Source organism: Lingula anatina, chromosome 2, assembly GCF_051362555.1.
Source record: "Lingula anatina isolate TDL-2025a chromosome 2, LinAna3.0, whole genome shotgun sequence".
Taxonomy (NCBI): domain Eukaryota; kingdom Metazoa; phylum Brachiopoda; class Lingulata; order Lingulida; family Lingulidae; genus Lingula; species Lingula anatina.
In genome coordinates this window covers 42,299,046-42,315,878 of record NC_141768.1, presented here as the reverse complement: position 1 = coordinate 42,315,878, position 16,833 = coordinate 42,299,046, and the positions used below count along the sequence as shown (strand labels likewise).

The 16,833-nt window shown below is 38.4% G+C and overlaps 2 protein-coding genes and 1 long non-coding RNA gene across 3 annotated transcripts; 2 read left to right on the top strand and 1 right to left on the bottom strand.

The window, feature by feature from the left end:
• Positions 1-3,232: 3,232 nt before the first annotated feature.
• On the bottom strand, positions 3,233-7,677 carry LOC106163519 (E3 ubiquitin-protein ligase TRIM56-like). Its single transcript, XM_013541124.2, has 2 exons — positions 7,310-7,677; positions 3,233-6,746 (listed from the first exon to the last, which is right to left on the bottom strand). Exons 1-2 carry the CDS (start codon positions 7,479-7,481, stop codon positions 4,897-4,899), a joined length of 2,022 nt encoding a protein of 673 aa, XP_013396578.2. The 5' UTR covers positions 7,482-7,677; the 3' UTR covers positions 3,233-4,896.
• A 1,917-nt stretch (positions 7,678-9,594) lies between these two features.
• On the top strand, positions 9,595-10,513 carry LOC147763713 (uncharacterized). Its single transcript, XR_015332818.1, has 3 exons — positions 9,595-9,766; positions 10,066-10,146; positions 10,326-10,513. It is a non-coding gene; the product is annotated as an uncharacterized LOC147763713 (long non-coding RNA).
• Positions 10,514-11,007: 494 nt separating this feature from the next.
• Positions 11,008-16,817, top strand: LOC147763712 (uncharacterized). The gene is made up of 3 exons (XM_087007249.1): positions 11,008-11,150; positions 11,343-11,567; positions 16,469-16,817. The coding sequence occupies exons 1-3, from the start codon at positions 11,120-11,122 to the stop codon at positions 16,690-16,692; spliced, it is 480 nt and encodes a 159-aa protein (XP_086863375.1). The 5' UTR covers positions 11,008-11,119; the 3' UTR covers positions 16,693-16,817.
• The last annotated feature ends 16 nt before the right edge of the window (positions 16,818-16,833 follow it).

Here is a 16,833-nt window from a genome sequence, read left to right as displayed (position 1 = left end):
TTTATTTTGTTAGGTTGTCTGACTGTGTGTCGGAGTTCCAGACAGAAGCCTGCAGAGTCCTGGGCAACTCGCCGTACGACTGGCGGACCCCCCACCCCCCAGCATGTCCCCACCTCCTTGTGGGATGTACTCAACCAGGAGGACTGTGGTTGTCAGCATGGGATTACATTCCTAGACCAGACGCTACCATTAGTCCAGAGACTACTAGAGACGTTGACTGTGCTACATGTAAAACTTTAACATTGGCTTAACAGTTGTGATCTATTATTTTACTTTGATTAATCTTAGTGGTATTTTAAGTGTACTAGAAATATTAATTGAGCTCGGTCAAACGCTACCTAAACTTTGAGGAGTGAAAAGTGACTTTAATCTTCGCAACGAAAGAGCCCAGAAAAACATCGAGAACTTTGTGACCAGAACAATGCTGTAAGACTTCCAGAGATACCGAAAACAGAGAGCCAGTATGTAATAGTGCTTGCATACTTTAATTGATTGTAACATTTTCATTTCATTTTATTTTTGTTTTCAATAAATATTAGCAGAAAGCTACTCTTGTCATTAGCCTGGGATATATTTTCCCAAGGGAGCGCAGCATCTGCTCCGATCCCGAACAAACATCAGGTCGCCCCTCCCAGGCTCGGTCGCGCCGGATAGGGCGCATGTTTTAATGGTATTTCACCGTAACATTTTTGTCATTGTTGTGGTACAACAATAGTGTACATATGAAATATCACAATAATAATAATAACGACAGTAGCATTTATAATAACAATGATAATGATAAAAACATTGGTTATAAATTTAATATGAGACTTAGAGTTCTTACATCTCTGTTTTCCCTGTGCTATGCTATCAAAAATTTCCCAAGGTTTCTATTATCTTTTAAATTTTGAGTTCTTAATTATTGTATTGATTTAAAAACCAAGGGTTTCTGCCAGTTATAATTTTTAATATATTTTCCTTAGATCACTGTGATGTGGACAAATACAGACAAAATGTGAATGCTGGAATATGTCCAACAAAACTAAGAAGAAACTGGAAGGAAAACTGTAGATAATATCCTGGACAGAAAGAAAGACCAATGGAGAAGAGTATCAACTTGCAGGAATACAAAAATCACTGTTGAAAACAAGAAGAAAGAGACAAATGAATCTCTGGGCCATCAGAAAAGACGGAATAGACAAACTGGTACTCTGGGAAAATTGAAGGACGAAGAAAATAGAGGAAGACACATGGCTCATAGGGCACACAAAACAAAACTTATGTCAAGGTTCTCCTGGCTTGGAGCACATAAATGGGCTTGCCCAGTATCACTGAGGACGGTAGGGTCTGGAAGTCTGAATTTGCTGTCGCCTAATAAATGATACCGTGGGTCGACTACAATGTACGATCGACGTGATGATAATGATGATGATGGTGTTATATATTTAATCGATTAATCAAAAGTTGGATACATACATTTTTAGATGGAAGTAACACAAATACATATCAGTTGGTCCTTATTTATAAAAAATATCTTCATCAACTTATTCTCGACGATGGAGGAAGATAAACTTTCGATTAAAAACAAAAAACGGGTTGATTAATTTTTTACCATGCAAATATACTAATTAATTTTCAAACCGAGCAATTGCAGGATATTTATACACATTTATTATCCCCGCATTTTTGTGACAAAATCATATTATCTCGCGAGTCCATGCGGCCGTGTTGCAACATTGAAATTAAGGTCCCTGAAGGCGTGATGGCTTCCTTTCGACATCAACTAGTATTGTTGATATTAGGCAAAGCTTCAGCTTGCGTTGAAATTTGATTAAATTCTTATCCATTTCAAAGATTTAATTCACAATGTTGGTACTGTAAGTGTAAATGAATGTGCACAACTGCCAAAAGTTAGTTTCACTTCATTCTGACATGTCGCATGCTTACCTGGTGTATTATCGGGGATGTAGCTGGCCAGACATCGCTTACAGTAGGTGTGAAGACAGTGCAGAACTTTTGGATCTTCAAAATCTTTGAGGCAGATGGAGCAGTTGGTGAAATTTTCTCGAATCTTTGCCCTCAAACTCTCCTCATCCTCTACGCCTGAAGCTGTCGCCATGTTTTAGGGGTGGATGGAATCACCTGATTCTAACTTATCTATGTATGAGTTTGGAGAGGTCATAAAATGGGGTCCCATGATGTATAGATTGATAGGTTAGTTCAATGATAACTGTAATAAAGCGTGCATGTAAATGATTTATCTGAAAAAGTGGGTCATTATTTTAGCACGTAAAAATGCTGTTATTTGATAATCAAAACAAAGTAAAGCGCAAAAAGCGAAAGTGTTTTCCTAAATTTTTGTTGATGACAGAATGAATAAAGAAGAGTAGAAAATATTAATGAAGCTTCCCATTGGGGTTTAATCTTGTACCTAGTGTGTCAAGGAAACGCAGACGCAAACACCTGTCGATCAGTACCTCTTTAAAAAATTGATCTTCATTAGTCTTTTTTAAATGACAAAAAAAAAAAAAAAAAAAAAAAGAGAAACAAAAGTTTGATACACCTTTATTTTATATCTACATATCTACACATTGGAGACGGCCATTTAACAACATTACATTATTGCATGATTTATTACACAGTTCAGTTGATTTATTGGCAACAATTATTATTAATTTACCTTTTTTTCCAGTATCCTCGAATGGAGCCGAGATTTAATTACTGTGCCCCTGCAGGGGCGACGCGTCGGGGGGGGGGGGGGGGGGGGGGGGGGGGAGGGGGGGGGGGGCGTGGCGTGTGAGAGGCAGAGAGACCATTACAGGAATTCACAAGCGGTCTTCATGTCATGTAGGGTCCGCCATATTTAAGCATTGGACCAGTTGATACTCGGATTTTCTATTATGATTGGCCCTTATGAGGCTCCAGATAAGTGGAGTAAATTATCGCATATTTTCATATATTTCCCATATGTCATCTCCATAGATGGAAAGCAAGTCATGTCAATTTTGCCTTTAAAATGAAGGAATGCTTGGAATCGTAGTAGATACATAAGAAGTGCCATAATAATAATAACAACAGTAACATTTTAGTAAAAATCATAATGATAAAAATATTGCTTACAACCGTAATATGAGACTTACGGTTCTTACATGTTCATCTCTGTTTTTTCTGCGCTTGCAGACCCCTCAAATTTTTTTCCAAGATTTTTATTATCTGTTTAATTTTGAGTTCTTAATAATTATATTAATATAATAACCAAAGGTTTCTGCCAGTTATAATGTTAATATATTTTTCCTTAGATCACTGTAATGTGGACAAATACGGACAAAATGAAATTCAACCTCTTTGAATCTTCTATCAATTTACATGCGTTCTGTCTTCTTTTGGTGCGTTGTGGTATCTCACTTGTCAATCATAAGTTTATGGTCTGGTATTCTAAACTTGCATATTATTTGTCTTGTTTTTAAAAGAGATTTTTTCGAAGGTGGTATTTCAGGACAAAAATGCCCGTCAAGAGTCTGTATAATAGACATTTAGATGAATGTTGTATTTTATACGAATTTATTGAATTAAATCATCCATTAAACGTGCTTCAAAGTCTTTAAAAGAGATGCTACATCCGATATGTTTTGATGCTCCCGCTTATCTGACAGCCCAAGACGTGTTAAAATTCTTTTACATTTGTGGCCCAATTATCTAACTCATTGCATAAAAGTAGTATATTGTCATAGATCCCCCTTTCAATAAAATTTTGCGCACCTAATACAATGCTTCACGATGCTTATCATCAGATAATATTTTAGTAGCAATCACCCTAATTCATTTTAAACAGCAGACGATACAACTGTGTTACTTACTCCTAAGATTAATTTACAGTATTGCAGATGTACGCATTTGGTTCCTCTGGTCCGCGAAAAACGTAGCCGGGCGTACCGCGAAGATAGGCAGGAAAGTCACTGGTTATGTCTTGTCGCGACTGGCGAGGAACAAAGTCTGACACATCATCGGTATCCGTATGGGGAACTTTACCTTGCGCACCGTGGGAATCCGCCGTGACACTACATCGTGAGTATCCTTGCCGTGAGTCACACCGTGGGGTTCCTTTATATCAGCAGAATCGCGTGTGTCTGCGATAACTTGACCTTGAACAGTTTCTACGTATTTTTCAGTTTTTGTTTTGTCCAAAGGCAGTCTAAAAAGTGATTCTATATCAGAGTTTGAGCTATCTCAATCTGTGTCAATGGCAGCGGCTTCTGCCGCAGCGGCTGCTGCATCCTTCTGAGTCGAAATTAAGTGGATTTGAACTGAGTAAAACTGAAACTGATAAAGACTAATGAAAACATAAAACTATATGATCCCGGGATACCCGTGTTGCTGAAACTGAAAATGTAAAGACGGGATCTCAACTTTATACCTTTGTGTCATGTGACACATGAACACATCTCAGAGTCATCTTACTATGATCTTTTCTAACGTGATCACTGCACGTGTTGCAGTTACAATTTGTGTCATTTTTATTTGCATTTTTGATACAAATTTTGTGTTTTACATATTTGTTTAATGCCCGTTATGCGTATAAAAGCTTAAAATTATGTGAGATCAGAAATAACAGATATATGATATATGTTATTTTTGATAGAGGATTATCTAGAACAAAACAGCAAGTGTCATTCAGTTTTAATTCCTTTCTAAATTTACTACGACATGCACTGGACATAAGATCGAATATTTTTTTTATCATTTGCAAATTTACACAAAAATGATTACTACCATGTTAATAGGAATATTAGTCATGATAGCACTCAACAACCATAACAAAATTCAGTTAAAAGTAGGCCGATCACAATAGTAGTCATAGGTAATAAAGCACGTTGGTGTCATTTCACAAACGGTTTATGTTCACCACAGTAAAAATTACCATTTATTATTGATCGATCTCCACAGGACAGGTTTATTCATTTGCATCTGGTCCGAATCAATGTACCTAAACACCTTGATCTTCCCTCCGTCCTCAGAGACTGCTAAATCACCATCATGGTTGATGGCTAAACCACGTGGATCCGTCAACCCGTCGTCTTCAGTCGCTAAGAACTGGACAAACTCACCATCACTTGATATGATGTGAATTTTGTTGGTGATGTGGTCAGCGATGAAAATGTTATCATACTGGTCAACACAGACACCGCCAGGTACACTGAGTTTATTCTGTCCAGAGCCAGTGTAGATGTGGAGCAGGGACCCAGCGGGACTCAGGATGAACACAGCCTTTGCTCTGCGATCAGATACAACAATGTTCCCATTGTTAAGAACTGTCACATACCAAGGCCACTGAAAGCCAGCGTGCATTATGACACCCACTGCTGCACCGTGAGTGTCGACAATGCTAATTAACTTGAATTCAGGCTGAGCAACCAGGATGGTATTGGAGTTGGTAACATGTACACCATCAGGAACCTCTATATCCACTTCTTTGGTGAGAGTGAAGTCCTGTGACATGAAGATTAGTTTACTGTTGCCAAATTCAGAGACCACTATGGTACCATCAAGCAGCACTGCTATACCAAAGGGACTTTTCAGTGACCTGTTACCAGCCTTGGATTGTTCCACAAGGAGTTGCCCATCTGAGCTGAATCTGCACACTTTGTTGTTGCCGTAACCCACCACCAGGTATCCCTGCTTCGGTTTGGCACAGGTGGTCAGACTAAATGGATTTTTACAGTTTGAATCAAACTGACTAACGATGCGTGGCTTATTCTTTATCTGTGCCTTCCGTGTTACATTCGATGGACCGGGTAAAATAATACCTAGAATATTTTGCCTGTTTTGTTGTATCTTCCCAAGCCCTGTCCCCTTGTTCAACTCTCTATCAACCTTTTTGTTGGTCTGCAGTTGAAGGCTGAGGTGCTTTGGGATATCATCGCCACCAGATGGCAGCAGGAGCTCCTGTAACCTCTCTCCTACTTGCTGCTGTAGAATGAGGATCTCGGCTGGAGTACCACGGGACAGGATGCTACCAACTAGATCTGAAGTGCTCTTCATTGTTGACATGGTGACCTCACAACTCTCCAAGTACAAGGTGATGTTCTTCCTATGAGCTTCGCTGACTTGCTGAACTTCTTGGAGAAGCTTTTCCTCCTGCTGTTGAATCTGTTGCTGAAGATGGCGACTGTGGTCTGAGATGTCCTTCATCACAGCGCTGGTGTTGGTATCGTGGTCCCTGAGCACAGCCTGAAGGACGGTTACTTCGTTTTCTTGTACACTGAGCTTGTCATCTAACTTCTCCAGCATGGACGCCAGTTTAGGCTTCACTGTTTCTATGGCAGTATCCAAGGATGTGCACTTGTGCTCATCATGAGTGAGTGCCTTGCAGTCACGGCAAATGGGCATCTGGCACTTGAGACAGAAATACCTGATAGGTTCTTCTTTGTGTTCAGGACAAGAGACAAACTGGAATTTCTGGAGCTCTTGATGGTGTTCCCCACTACGTAGTTGTTCGAATGTGTAGACCTTGTGATTTATCAACATTTTGAAACGAATATGAGACTTAGCACAAGGGCCACAGAGGTACTCACTGCAGTTCAGACATTTGGACACGGCCTCAACATCTTCACCGTCTACGGCACAGGCACCACATTTCTTCTTCCTGGTAGGTGTGAGCACAGTGTCCTGGAGGCTGTCTATGAAGTAGTTATGGAGGAAGCCTTCAAGTCCATCTTCCGGGAGTTTTGTTTCTTTTTGGCACAAGGGACACAAGAACGTGCTTCCTGAAATAAAGAAGAATTAACACTCCACAGGTTACTAATACTGATATTGCTTTGTTACATGTAGTTTATATGCCCCAATTGCTGTCAAATATTATTTTTTATGTTAGCCATGTTTAATAAAAATGTTTAATCAATAACATTGTATATTTGATTTTAATATTTTTTGCAAAAATGTTTATTTGGTCAATTTGAATACGAATTGAACTGGTTGCAATTTTCAATATGATTATGCATTGAAAAATCGGGCTGATTACATTTTAAAATAGAGGTATAATTTATATTTTAATTAAAATACATTTAGGGTCATTGACAACTTTCGAAGATGGAGGAAAACAAACATTTTAGATAATCGTTACTATTGCAGGCAAAAAATTTGCTTTTAAATTTGAACTATGATTTGAAGTTTATACACATTTATAAGGGCCGATGTCAATGTTAGCCAGATGTACAATTACCATTCAACATTAGTTTATCTTAATAAAGAATATGGACAGTGCATGTTCTTAACAAAAATGAATCTACTTCCTGGTTAAATTTGGGTGACAGCACGCAATAGGGCCTACCTGGTGTATTATCGGGGATGTAGCTGGCCAGACATCGCTTACAGTAGGTGTGGAGACAGGGGAGAACTGTTGGATCTTCAAAATCTTTGAGGCAGATGGAGCAGTTGGTGAAATTTTCTCGAATCCTTGCCCTCAAACTTTCGTCTTCATCTTCGATTGAAGCCGTCGCCATTTTACGATAATCAATGCGTCATTGTTTTTAAAGGGGATTCCCCTTTTTCTGTTCGACCTACCGTAGCTAGTTTCTAAAAACCTTCAAGCATTGTCTGGTTATATTAATGTACACTTGAGTACCATAATAAAAAATCCTATCAAATATTAAATCGGTTAAGAGGTTAAAATTAAAGATTACGATGGAATTGCCCTCAAAACGAGTGCTACCTACTCTACCCACTTTATATAACAATCCAGGGACGGATCCAGGATTATTTGAAGGGGGGGGGGGGGGGTCCGCGGATCTGAAGTCGACCCTCCCTCATTGGCCATTTGGTACGGTTTAGAACTATGATTCAGCTATTAAAAATTCTAATCTCAAGAGGGGACCATTGGTGTGATTTTTTTTCAGAAATCGAAGGGGGTTGTCAAGACCCTTCTGACCCCCCTAAATCCCCCACTGCAATTCATTGCACCTTTGTATATTAGAGCCAGATTTCCTCAGGAAAATATCAAAAGAATAATTCCACTGCACCAGTATATAATTCCAAAGTCAAGCCTCAAAAACTTACTTGGCTTTAATAATTGCTCCAGTATTAGGTAAGAACATTGCAGTATTGTGAGAGGCATTTTAATCGTTTTTCATGTTCCTCAGTCTATCAAGACTCGTGTTAACTGAATTATAAAAATGCTCTCTACACTGCATTCCTGTTCAAGCGTTTCTGATTTTTCATGCTGAATTTCGGAGTTCTCCTTTTAGTCTTGATTTTATCACAAACGTACAAAGTTGGTGAGTAACCATTAAACATTGAACAACATTCAAACGAACTTCTCCACAAGGGTCATTCTTTACCAATTACAAGGTTCTAGATCTATTTGAATAAAAACTAGCGTGTTAGTCATAGTGTCAAAACATTCGCTGTCCAAAATACCGTAGCTTAAACTATAGGGTGAAACCCCCTTAAAAAAAAATTAAATCCTACAAAGACCCAACACATTTTAAGAAATTTGTCGGATTTAAACAAAATGTCCATGATCACTCGCCAAAGTTTCAATTATCTTGGTCACTCTCCATAATAGCTATGTTCTCTTTAAAGATATGCTCCAAATGGCCTCCACCGCATTGGAGGCACACTGGCATAGGACGCGAAAAAATTGTCAATTACTTGAACACATTCCTTCATCGGGATTTCTCTGACTTTTGCTGTGATTGCTGCCCTCAGTTTACCAATCGTTTGAGGGTTGTTCTGGTAAAAATCATCATTGAAATACCCCTACTGATAAAAATATGGGGTCGTTCAAGTCCGGTGAATGCAGTGCCCACTCAACGTCACACTTTCTGCTGGTCAGTCACTCTCAGTTGAGTTGTGTGGAGTGACCCTGCCCAGCAAACACGTCACGTTCGGACCACGTGGCTAGCACTTTGGTACTGGAAGAACAGACAAATAGGATATATATATAATTAACGCCCTACATTTTTGAGAAGGTGCAGTTCAATTTTTTCTTGGCTAAAAGAGAGAAAAATTTGGTTTAAGACTTGTTATGGTGTCTTGATTTTAGTCGTATAAGAAACTAGCAGGTGTGGTTTATAACGCGTTACTGGCAATCCACGCTCACTTTATATGTAAGTTTAAGTTTAAGTGAAGATGCCAAAATACTACATGTGCCTAAAATAAAAAGCACACAATGCTTCCAAGAACCAAGCACAAACCAAGCGTCAAGTCTAGTTAAAATGAAGAAATTAACGAAATTCACGCTTCAAATTCCAAATGTTATAATCTGTATTTCTATACAGGTTTATCGAATATTACCCCATGTTATTGTCCGTTGTCATGTGCCAGAAAGCCCCCCCCCCCCCCGTGACAGGGAGTCCACTTCCCATTAATTTGTACAGGTAAGCCTCGCTCTAGATTTTGATCCACTTAGGTCAGGCTAACCCTAATAAACCTATAACTATATGGAGGACGGACCTTCAGTTTCGTGACAACGGGACCGTTCTGACTCAGTAACTTTATACGTATACGATGGTCGCTAGGTAATTTCCCCGGGCGCTTTAAAATGTATAGTTCATTAGACTTAAAGATATAAATGAAAATAATTCAAATATTTCACACAATAAAGGCAGTCATCTAGCAGGGATGGTACATGTAGTTACATGTAGGTGAAAAACCGCCCAGCTTTTGCCAACACCTACCATATATCAAAGCGGCGACTACATAATTCTTTGTATAATTCAGCATACTAATAAATACGAAGTTTCGGGGATAAAAACCTGTCCAGGCCTCGATATGGCAGTCAAAATGGGTGAGTATTATAATTATTTTGTGAAGATTTTGAGACATCTTTATCTAGACTATCATGTACGAATTGTGTTCATAAATATTAAACACGCGTTTAAAATGTGTGTTTGTATTTTCATTATGTTTTTCTATACACACTCGCCAAGGAAGCGAAACCGCGCTGATTACATGTATGTACTGTGTTTTAATATAGTTAAAACTATACTTTTCACACTTCTTATTAACAACACGCCATTTGAGAAACAACCCTATTTAATATTTTGATATTACTTTATAATGATTTTTTCTTGCTCTTGGGATCAGGTAACTTAAGGTTCACAGCTGGTTGTGCGGTTCTCCTTTGTCTCCTCTTGACGACAGAGGCACTCACACAAGATAAACTGGGTTAGTATTTAGGATGACAGTATTGAAAAAGAATCAAAAATCGAAATACTTTGACTCATCGATCAAATAAGAGTATTACTCGTATTTTATAATGTCAGTCTTATTAATACAAGGATGTCCACAATGGGAAAAAACTTTTTATGTTTTTATGACAAACATACATTTACCTCTACTTTTAGATTCGATATGCTCACTGGGTCCGTCAGATCAGTATTATTTTGCCCATCCGTTGAGCTGTAAACGTTTTATCCAGTGTGACACATCTCGCAGGGGGTTTGAAATGCCGTGTGCCCCTGACAATTGCTGGAATCAAGCCATACTAAGTCAGGACCATTGTAGTAACGTGGACTGTAACCACGGTATGTGACGATATGTTTATCATTAGAGGTCTTTAAGGTGTCCCTCGGTATCGTTTTAAACCAGTTCCATAATGGCGAGTGTAATTTCTGTTGAGAGATTTTATTAAAATAATTCTAAATAAGAAATATTGAAGGCCGTTAACCAGACTAATTGTGCCAATTTTACGTAAGTCGTCAGTAAAAAACATAACTCTTTGTCTTTTCGGAACAATTTATACCTTCTAATCAATTGCATGCATGCAAAGAAGAAGATACGAGGGATAAAAAAATCTGAGTGTTAAAAACATTTCGTACTGAACTGATTTCTGTAGTTCGCTAAGCAGATAGTCTGTTATTGCTGCAGAGTTTTGGAAACAGTAATTTCTTTCAAGAGATTTTTCTAACATGAATTTGAATGAGCTCTCATAAGTGAAGTATACTCTCCAAGATGTGAATTGGAAATACCAAATTAGCTACTATCAGTTGGCCTATATAAATGTACCATCATTCAGTCATTGTGTTACTTTATCAATATAATTTTACACCAAGATATCGTGCTGATATCGGACAAATATCAGTTTAGACACCAGCAGTATAAATGACGCATTAATATTGCTGAAGGGATCCAGACATTGATGATGTGGTGGCTTTTGCTCATAATAGCAGGTAACTATTATGTTATTCTAAAGGCGAAAAACATTGAATGACACAGTCCATCAGAAAACGTAAAAGACTATCTAGACATCCTGGGGTTCGTTTTTTTTCGTTGTTTTTTATTTCAGTCGCGGGGATGGCCGATCATTTGTGTCTCTACTTAGATATCGTTAAACATAAAGTTATATCAACGATATTTTCCAGTTGCCGACGCTAGCCTTCCACCGGGATGTACTCCACTGAATGACCAACCCTACTCCACGTCTGACCCCTCTAAAACATGGGGCACTAATACTGAGTTACAAGGCCTCGTGCCGCCTTCGAAGAGATGGGGTTCCCACCGGGCCACAGGGGCACTACCCACCCATCACTTCGCCATCAACCAGTTAAAGAAAGGCATGTCACCTATACGACAGATGCCGTATGCAAGTAAGGGAAAGCTATAGATCCTTTTTTAAGTTTAGCGTGTACACTCCCCTAGCAAAAAAGTGTCACCCTTAATGCAATGTTTAAAGTGATACAGAAAATCATGCCATGTTTTTATTCAAATTCTAAAAAAGATTTTTTTTCACAAAATTTTACTGATTGTACAACCATTGACAAAGCTAACAATAATAAAATACAAAACCACATATTGGAAGATGCGTCTGTGCGGGAGTCTGTTCTGATCGAGGGATTGAGCTGGACATTGGCGGGGGGGGGGGGGGGGGGGGGGTCTGGTTTGCATATAACCAGCCTACCGTTGCATTGGCTGTACGTGCAGTAGCATTATCATTCTGGAGCATGACTGGGTGGCCATGACCCCGTAGGATATTCTCTACTGAATTGCTTTACTCATAGTAATGTAATAAACTTAATATTACTACCAAAACGGCGAAATTATTATGAAATCTGTGCTATCCATCGGAGCACGTAACCTCAATAGATAAGCTTCTCTCTGTAATAATCTCTTAGAAGATAAAAACGCATGTTAAGATACTTCATTGTATTACCACTTCATAGGATAAGAATTACTACTTCATGCTAGAAGGCGACTTCATTGGTTAAAAAATAAGGACCCTTAGGATACTTCGTAGCGTATTACCACTTCATGTTTCAGTTCTGGTTGGATTTGGAAATTAGGCGTAAAGGTCGATATGATTTCGAGAGTGACGCGTGTATTTGCAATGGGGTGTGGGGGGTGGGGTGGAGTATAACATTACTCACTCACATGATAGTGCGTATTTTAGCTCGTTGGAGTTTAATGAAGCTGTTATTTTCAGATGTTCTCGTAGATACCCGTGAGATTAACTTCTATAAATAATGTACTTTATTTCAACACCTCCGGTCCAGTGACGGAGAGCATAAAGCTAGTTTTTTGTTTTACCCATTTAGTTTTGAGATTTTTCAGATTTCAGGACGATTAAAAACCGAAAATATTTGGACGTTGAATCATGGCGGCTCTAAGGCACTAGAAGTATAAGACAAACGAAGTGTATAAATAAACACATTGCCTGCCTTTAAACTAGGGTATAAAACTGACCATGTGTGATTTGATTGACGGCGCAGGTTTATAGATGTGGCTAGTACACAGTAGCAAGAATGTATGTCTTTCCACTGTAGGTAGAGAACTCTACTAGGCAGAGAGGTTTAAATTTTGCTCCACACTAGGTGTACATTAATATTTTTAACAAACCGTCTATTCTATTATTCGTGTTTTTGAAGTATCTCTTTTGTAACTATGACATAAATGTTATGACTTGCAATAACAAACTGTCAAAATAGGCTTTTCTTTTGATATGAAACCTTGTTTCGAAAATATTTCGGTCGTTTAAAAAGATAGACTGGCCTATATACTCAATGAAAACGCTAAAGGTCGGAAAGTCTGAAATCTGAATGATTTGAAAGGGTCAACAGTCCAGATAGATGTTGGGGAGAATGAATGCTGGGGATTCATAAAACTGGTGTAGAGCCGCATTTTGCAACCAAAGAAATTCGTGAAAACGAATTTTTCAACCGGAACGCACTTTACAACCAGATTTTTTCTTAGTCAATAAACAGTGTGAAGTTCTATAGAGGTAGAATTGGAATGGGGACGGGGTTGTCTCGGCTAGGTACGCTTACATTGGTCAAGCTTTCCCTGTGGTGGACAATTTATTATATACATGCATAATTTATTCACATTGTTACTTCCTAAACCATCATAGTAAGGAACTTGATACGTCGGGGATTAATAAAACTATCATTATAGGAATTTGAAAAGGCTCTTCAAAATTCAATTGTGACTTGGGATGTGGTCGACCCTGGGGGTGGTCTATTCTAATTTTTACATCGTATTTTATGCTAGGAACATGAAACGTGGCTACATACCATTTTGAATGTGGAAGGGCACTTCGGATTTTTTTTTTTTGGGGGGGGGGTTGGGGGGGGGGGTCCTGGGGGCGGTTGAGTCTAATTAATCAACATTGTAATTCCTGCTATCTACCCTTAGACCAATAAAGCTTGGAACGTAAGGCTATGGGGATTGAAAAATCTGTCTTTGGAGATTGCAGTTGGGAACATGAAACCTGCCGGGCTGATAAGCTTACCATTGAGGATATGCATAGGTTTCCGGGAATGTTAGTATGATATTTGAGGTGTGGCTATCTATTTTTCACAACTTTATTTCTGCCATCTATACCCTTAAATTTTAAGGAACATGAAAAGGAGATTGATGAACCAGTCATTTTAATGAATTTGCATGGGTCCTTGACATGGCCAGAAATGTGCAGCATTTACGCGATACGCGAGGGCGCAATAGTAGGACTCCACGTGACTCAACTAACCAATCACAGCACAAGAATGGCATCGCACACAGACTCTGTGATAAGTGCTCAGCCCATTGTCAAGTAGTGTTAGTTCATGGTAACAAGCGTCTGATATGTGCAGAGAAGTTTATTATTATAATATATATTGTTCTTATTGTTACATTATTAAATCTAACTCTGTATCCAAGTAGTAACTATACTGTACCAAGTCAGGTACTGATGATGTACAGAGGTCATATATTCCAAAATAAGCCATTACCACTGATTTATAACTTTCATTTTTGTTTAATATGTTATTCATGAAAAAGTTCATGAAAGATTATTTTAATTTGTTAAATCGTGATCTTATTCTTTTTATATTCAAATAATTGAATACTGTGGGTAAAATTGGTCTTCCACTTCTTATTTGAATTTTTCCTTTACTACAAGATTATTTTGGAACAGTTGCAGCATTAAAAATTTAAATAAATAGCAATCTGAAAGAAGAATTTTGCATAATTATTAAATGATGATAGGAATTTTGGATTAAGAGATTATTTAAATACTGAGTAGTGATATGGTCAGTCAATTTATGTAGAATCTGATAATATGATTGAAAATACTGATTGAATTCTTGGCCTTGCACTGGGCAGTTTTACATTTGTGCCAAGTGCTCTTTTTGGACTCCATTGTACAGTGGTAAAAAATCTTCAATTGCCATGAAATTTTTTAATCAGACTCTGTATGTTACTGCTATCAGCTGGTGCTATCGGCAACGAATTAATTTCCCTTTGTTTCTGAGTGAATCTACCGTCTAAAATCACTATAACTGAAAATATTTGCGTTTTGCTGAGGGTAGTCTAGGCAATATACGGCAAACTTCTTAGTACGTGTGTACAACAGAATTTTTTTAAAAACCCTAGCGATATTTGGTCGGAAGTTGCTTGAAGCATAGCACAGCGTTGCTGTCTATCGGCATCAGGCCGTTAGTTTGTCAGTTCTCACGAATCACCCACGAATCGCGAACCCATTCATTTTCCTATGGCAATGTAGCAACTCATTAAAAATGCACGCATGCGCAGTGGGCTAGGCGTGACGTCATGCAGTGCATTTCTGGGGATGAGAAATGTAGAGAACAGCAGAAGCACATACAGAACTAAATGGACTTCCCCACACACTCGATCAGGAATTCTGGCGTTTAACTGCTGTTGCGTCTTAACACAAAACAAAAATGTTTATTACCCAAGAGCAGTAATTAACATGTGTGTTTTTTGTTAAAGAACAACGAGACTTGGACCCTAGGATTCATGAGAGTATGGGGTCTTGAATGGATTTTAATTAACTTGACCTATATTCAAGAATACGACTGAAGGTCTATTATTAGTACTGTCTGCTGCTTTCTCTTCATTTTCCCTTCCTTCCTAACTAGAAGATCGCCATCAGATTCACACATAGTACTAGCTGGGTGGGTCCAACTCTGCAAGGAATCTTAAGTGCAATCTATGGAATCAGCTTCATTGCCTGACAAACCACTAATCACTCCACCCCCTAGGGACGGCCAGACCCCAAGTCACACTAAAATTCCCATGTAGCCCACCCATGCACCAAAGACTCATGTTCCTAATTCGAATTGTCTAGGGGGAGATGAAATAAATTACGGTAATATATATGTGTACCATCCCCAGGGACAGCCACACCCCAGGTCACAAAAAAAAAAAAAAAAAAAAAAAAACGTGCCTATGCACACCCGACATTTTAGTTTCCTCAACCTAAGGACCTGGGTATATAGCAGAAAATACAATTTAAAGATAATAATCAACCACCCCTAGGTCACCAAAGTCACCAAAAATCCGAAGGACACGTGCCCATCCCTAATGGCAAGTTTAAATATCCCCAACGTCTCATGTTCCTCACTTTAATGGAGAGAGGATACCAGTAACAAAGATATAAAAAATATATACCCCCCCAAAGGACTGCAAAGTCATACTACTAAAGATCTACTTTTTGTTGTTCCTATGTGTTTATTTATCCATCTTATAATACAGTAACCTACGCGTAAATTATGTTTTCATAGCCTGGTATACCTGATCCATTAGTTTTATGTATCAAGCGGATCTGGCAAGGGAGGGTCCAGGGGGTCTTGACCCCCTTTTCTTCAACACTGACCATAATCTCCCATAATGTACTGATTTTTAGAAATACTGGATCCTCACCTACATCTGCCAATGTATTTTAAAGTTACTCAAAACATGCATCCAATACCACTAAAGAAACCCTATTCAGTCATACAAGTAAATTAAAACGTACAGTTCACCTATTTTGGATAATATTTACAGTACAAAAAATTATATTTCAAAAACGTTCTCTCTTATAACGTTGGGCCAACAACAGGAACTTTTTCACCATTATCCCATGAAGTCGCAGCCAATATATTATGTGGAGATGAAGTCGCATTTTATCCTATGAAGTCGATTTGACAGTAAAATCAGAGCATTTATCCCATGAAGTGGTAATATACCATGAAGTATCTTAACAGACGCATTTGCATTTTGTTTTCTATTCAAGTTGTAATGGGGGCTGATGGGATCGTTTACGATAGTTACGCCACCTTGGACAGATGGAACAAGTCCTCACGCACGGACCAGATGCAGGAGCAGACTCTGAGCGAGCAGGGAAAACCTTGGAATAAAGTCACTAGTATGGGGACCAATGTGAAGCAGCTGGTCGCTGGGCCGGATGGAAATCCAACTGCTATTTTTGATGGTACATTTGTGTATCGATATATCTGATATGTTAACATGTTAAACAAAATTTTCTACACATGATATATTTTGTGACCACTGGTTTGATCATAACCATTACTCAAAATATGTAAAAATGAGTAAAGTAGATCACGTGTCTGCATAAGGTATATTGAAATATTCCATACA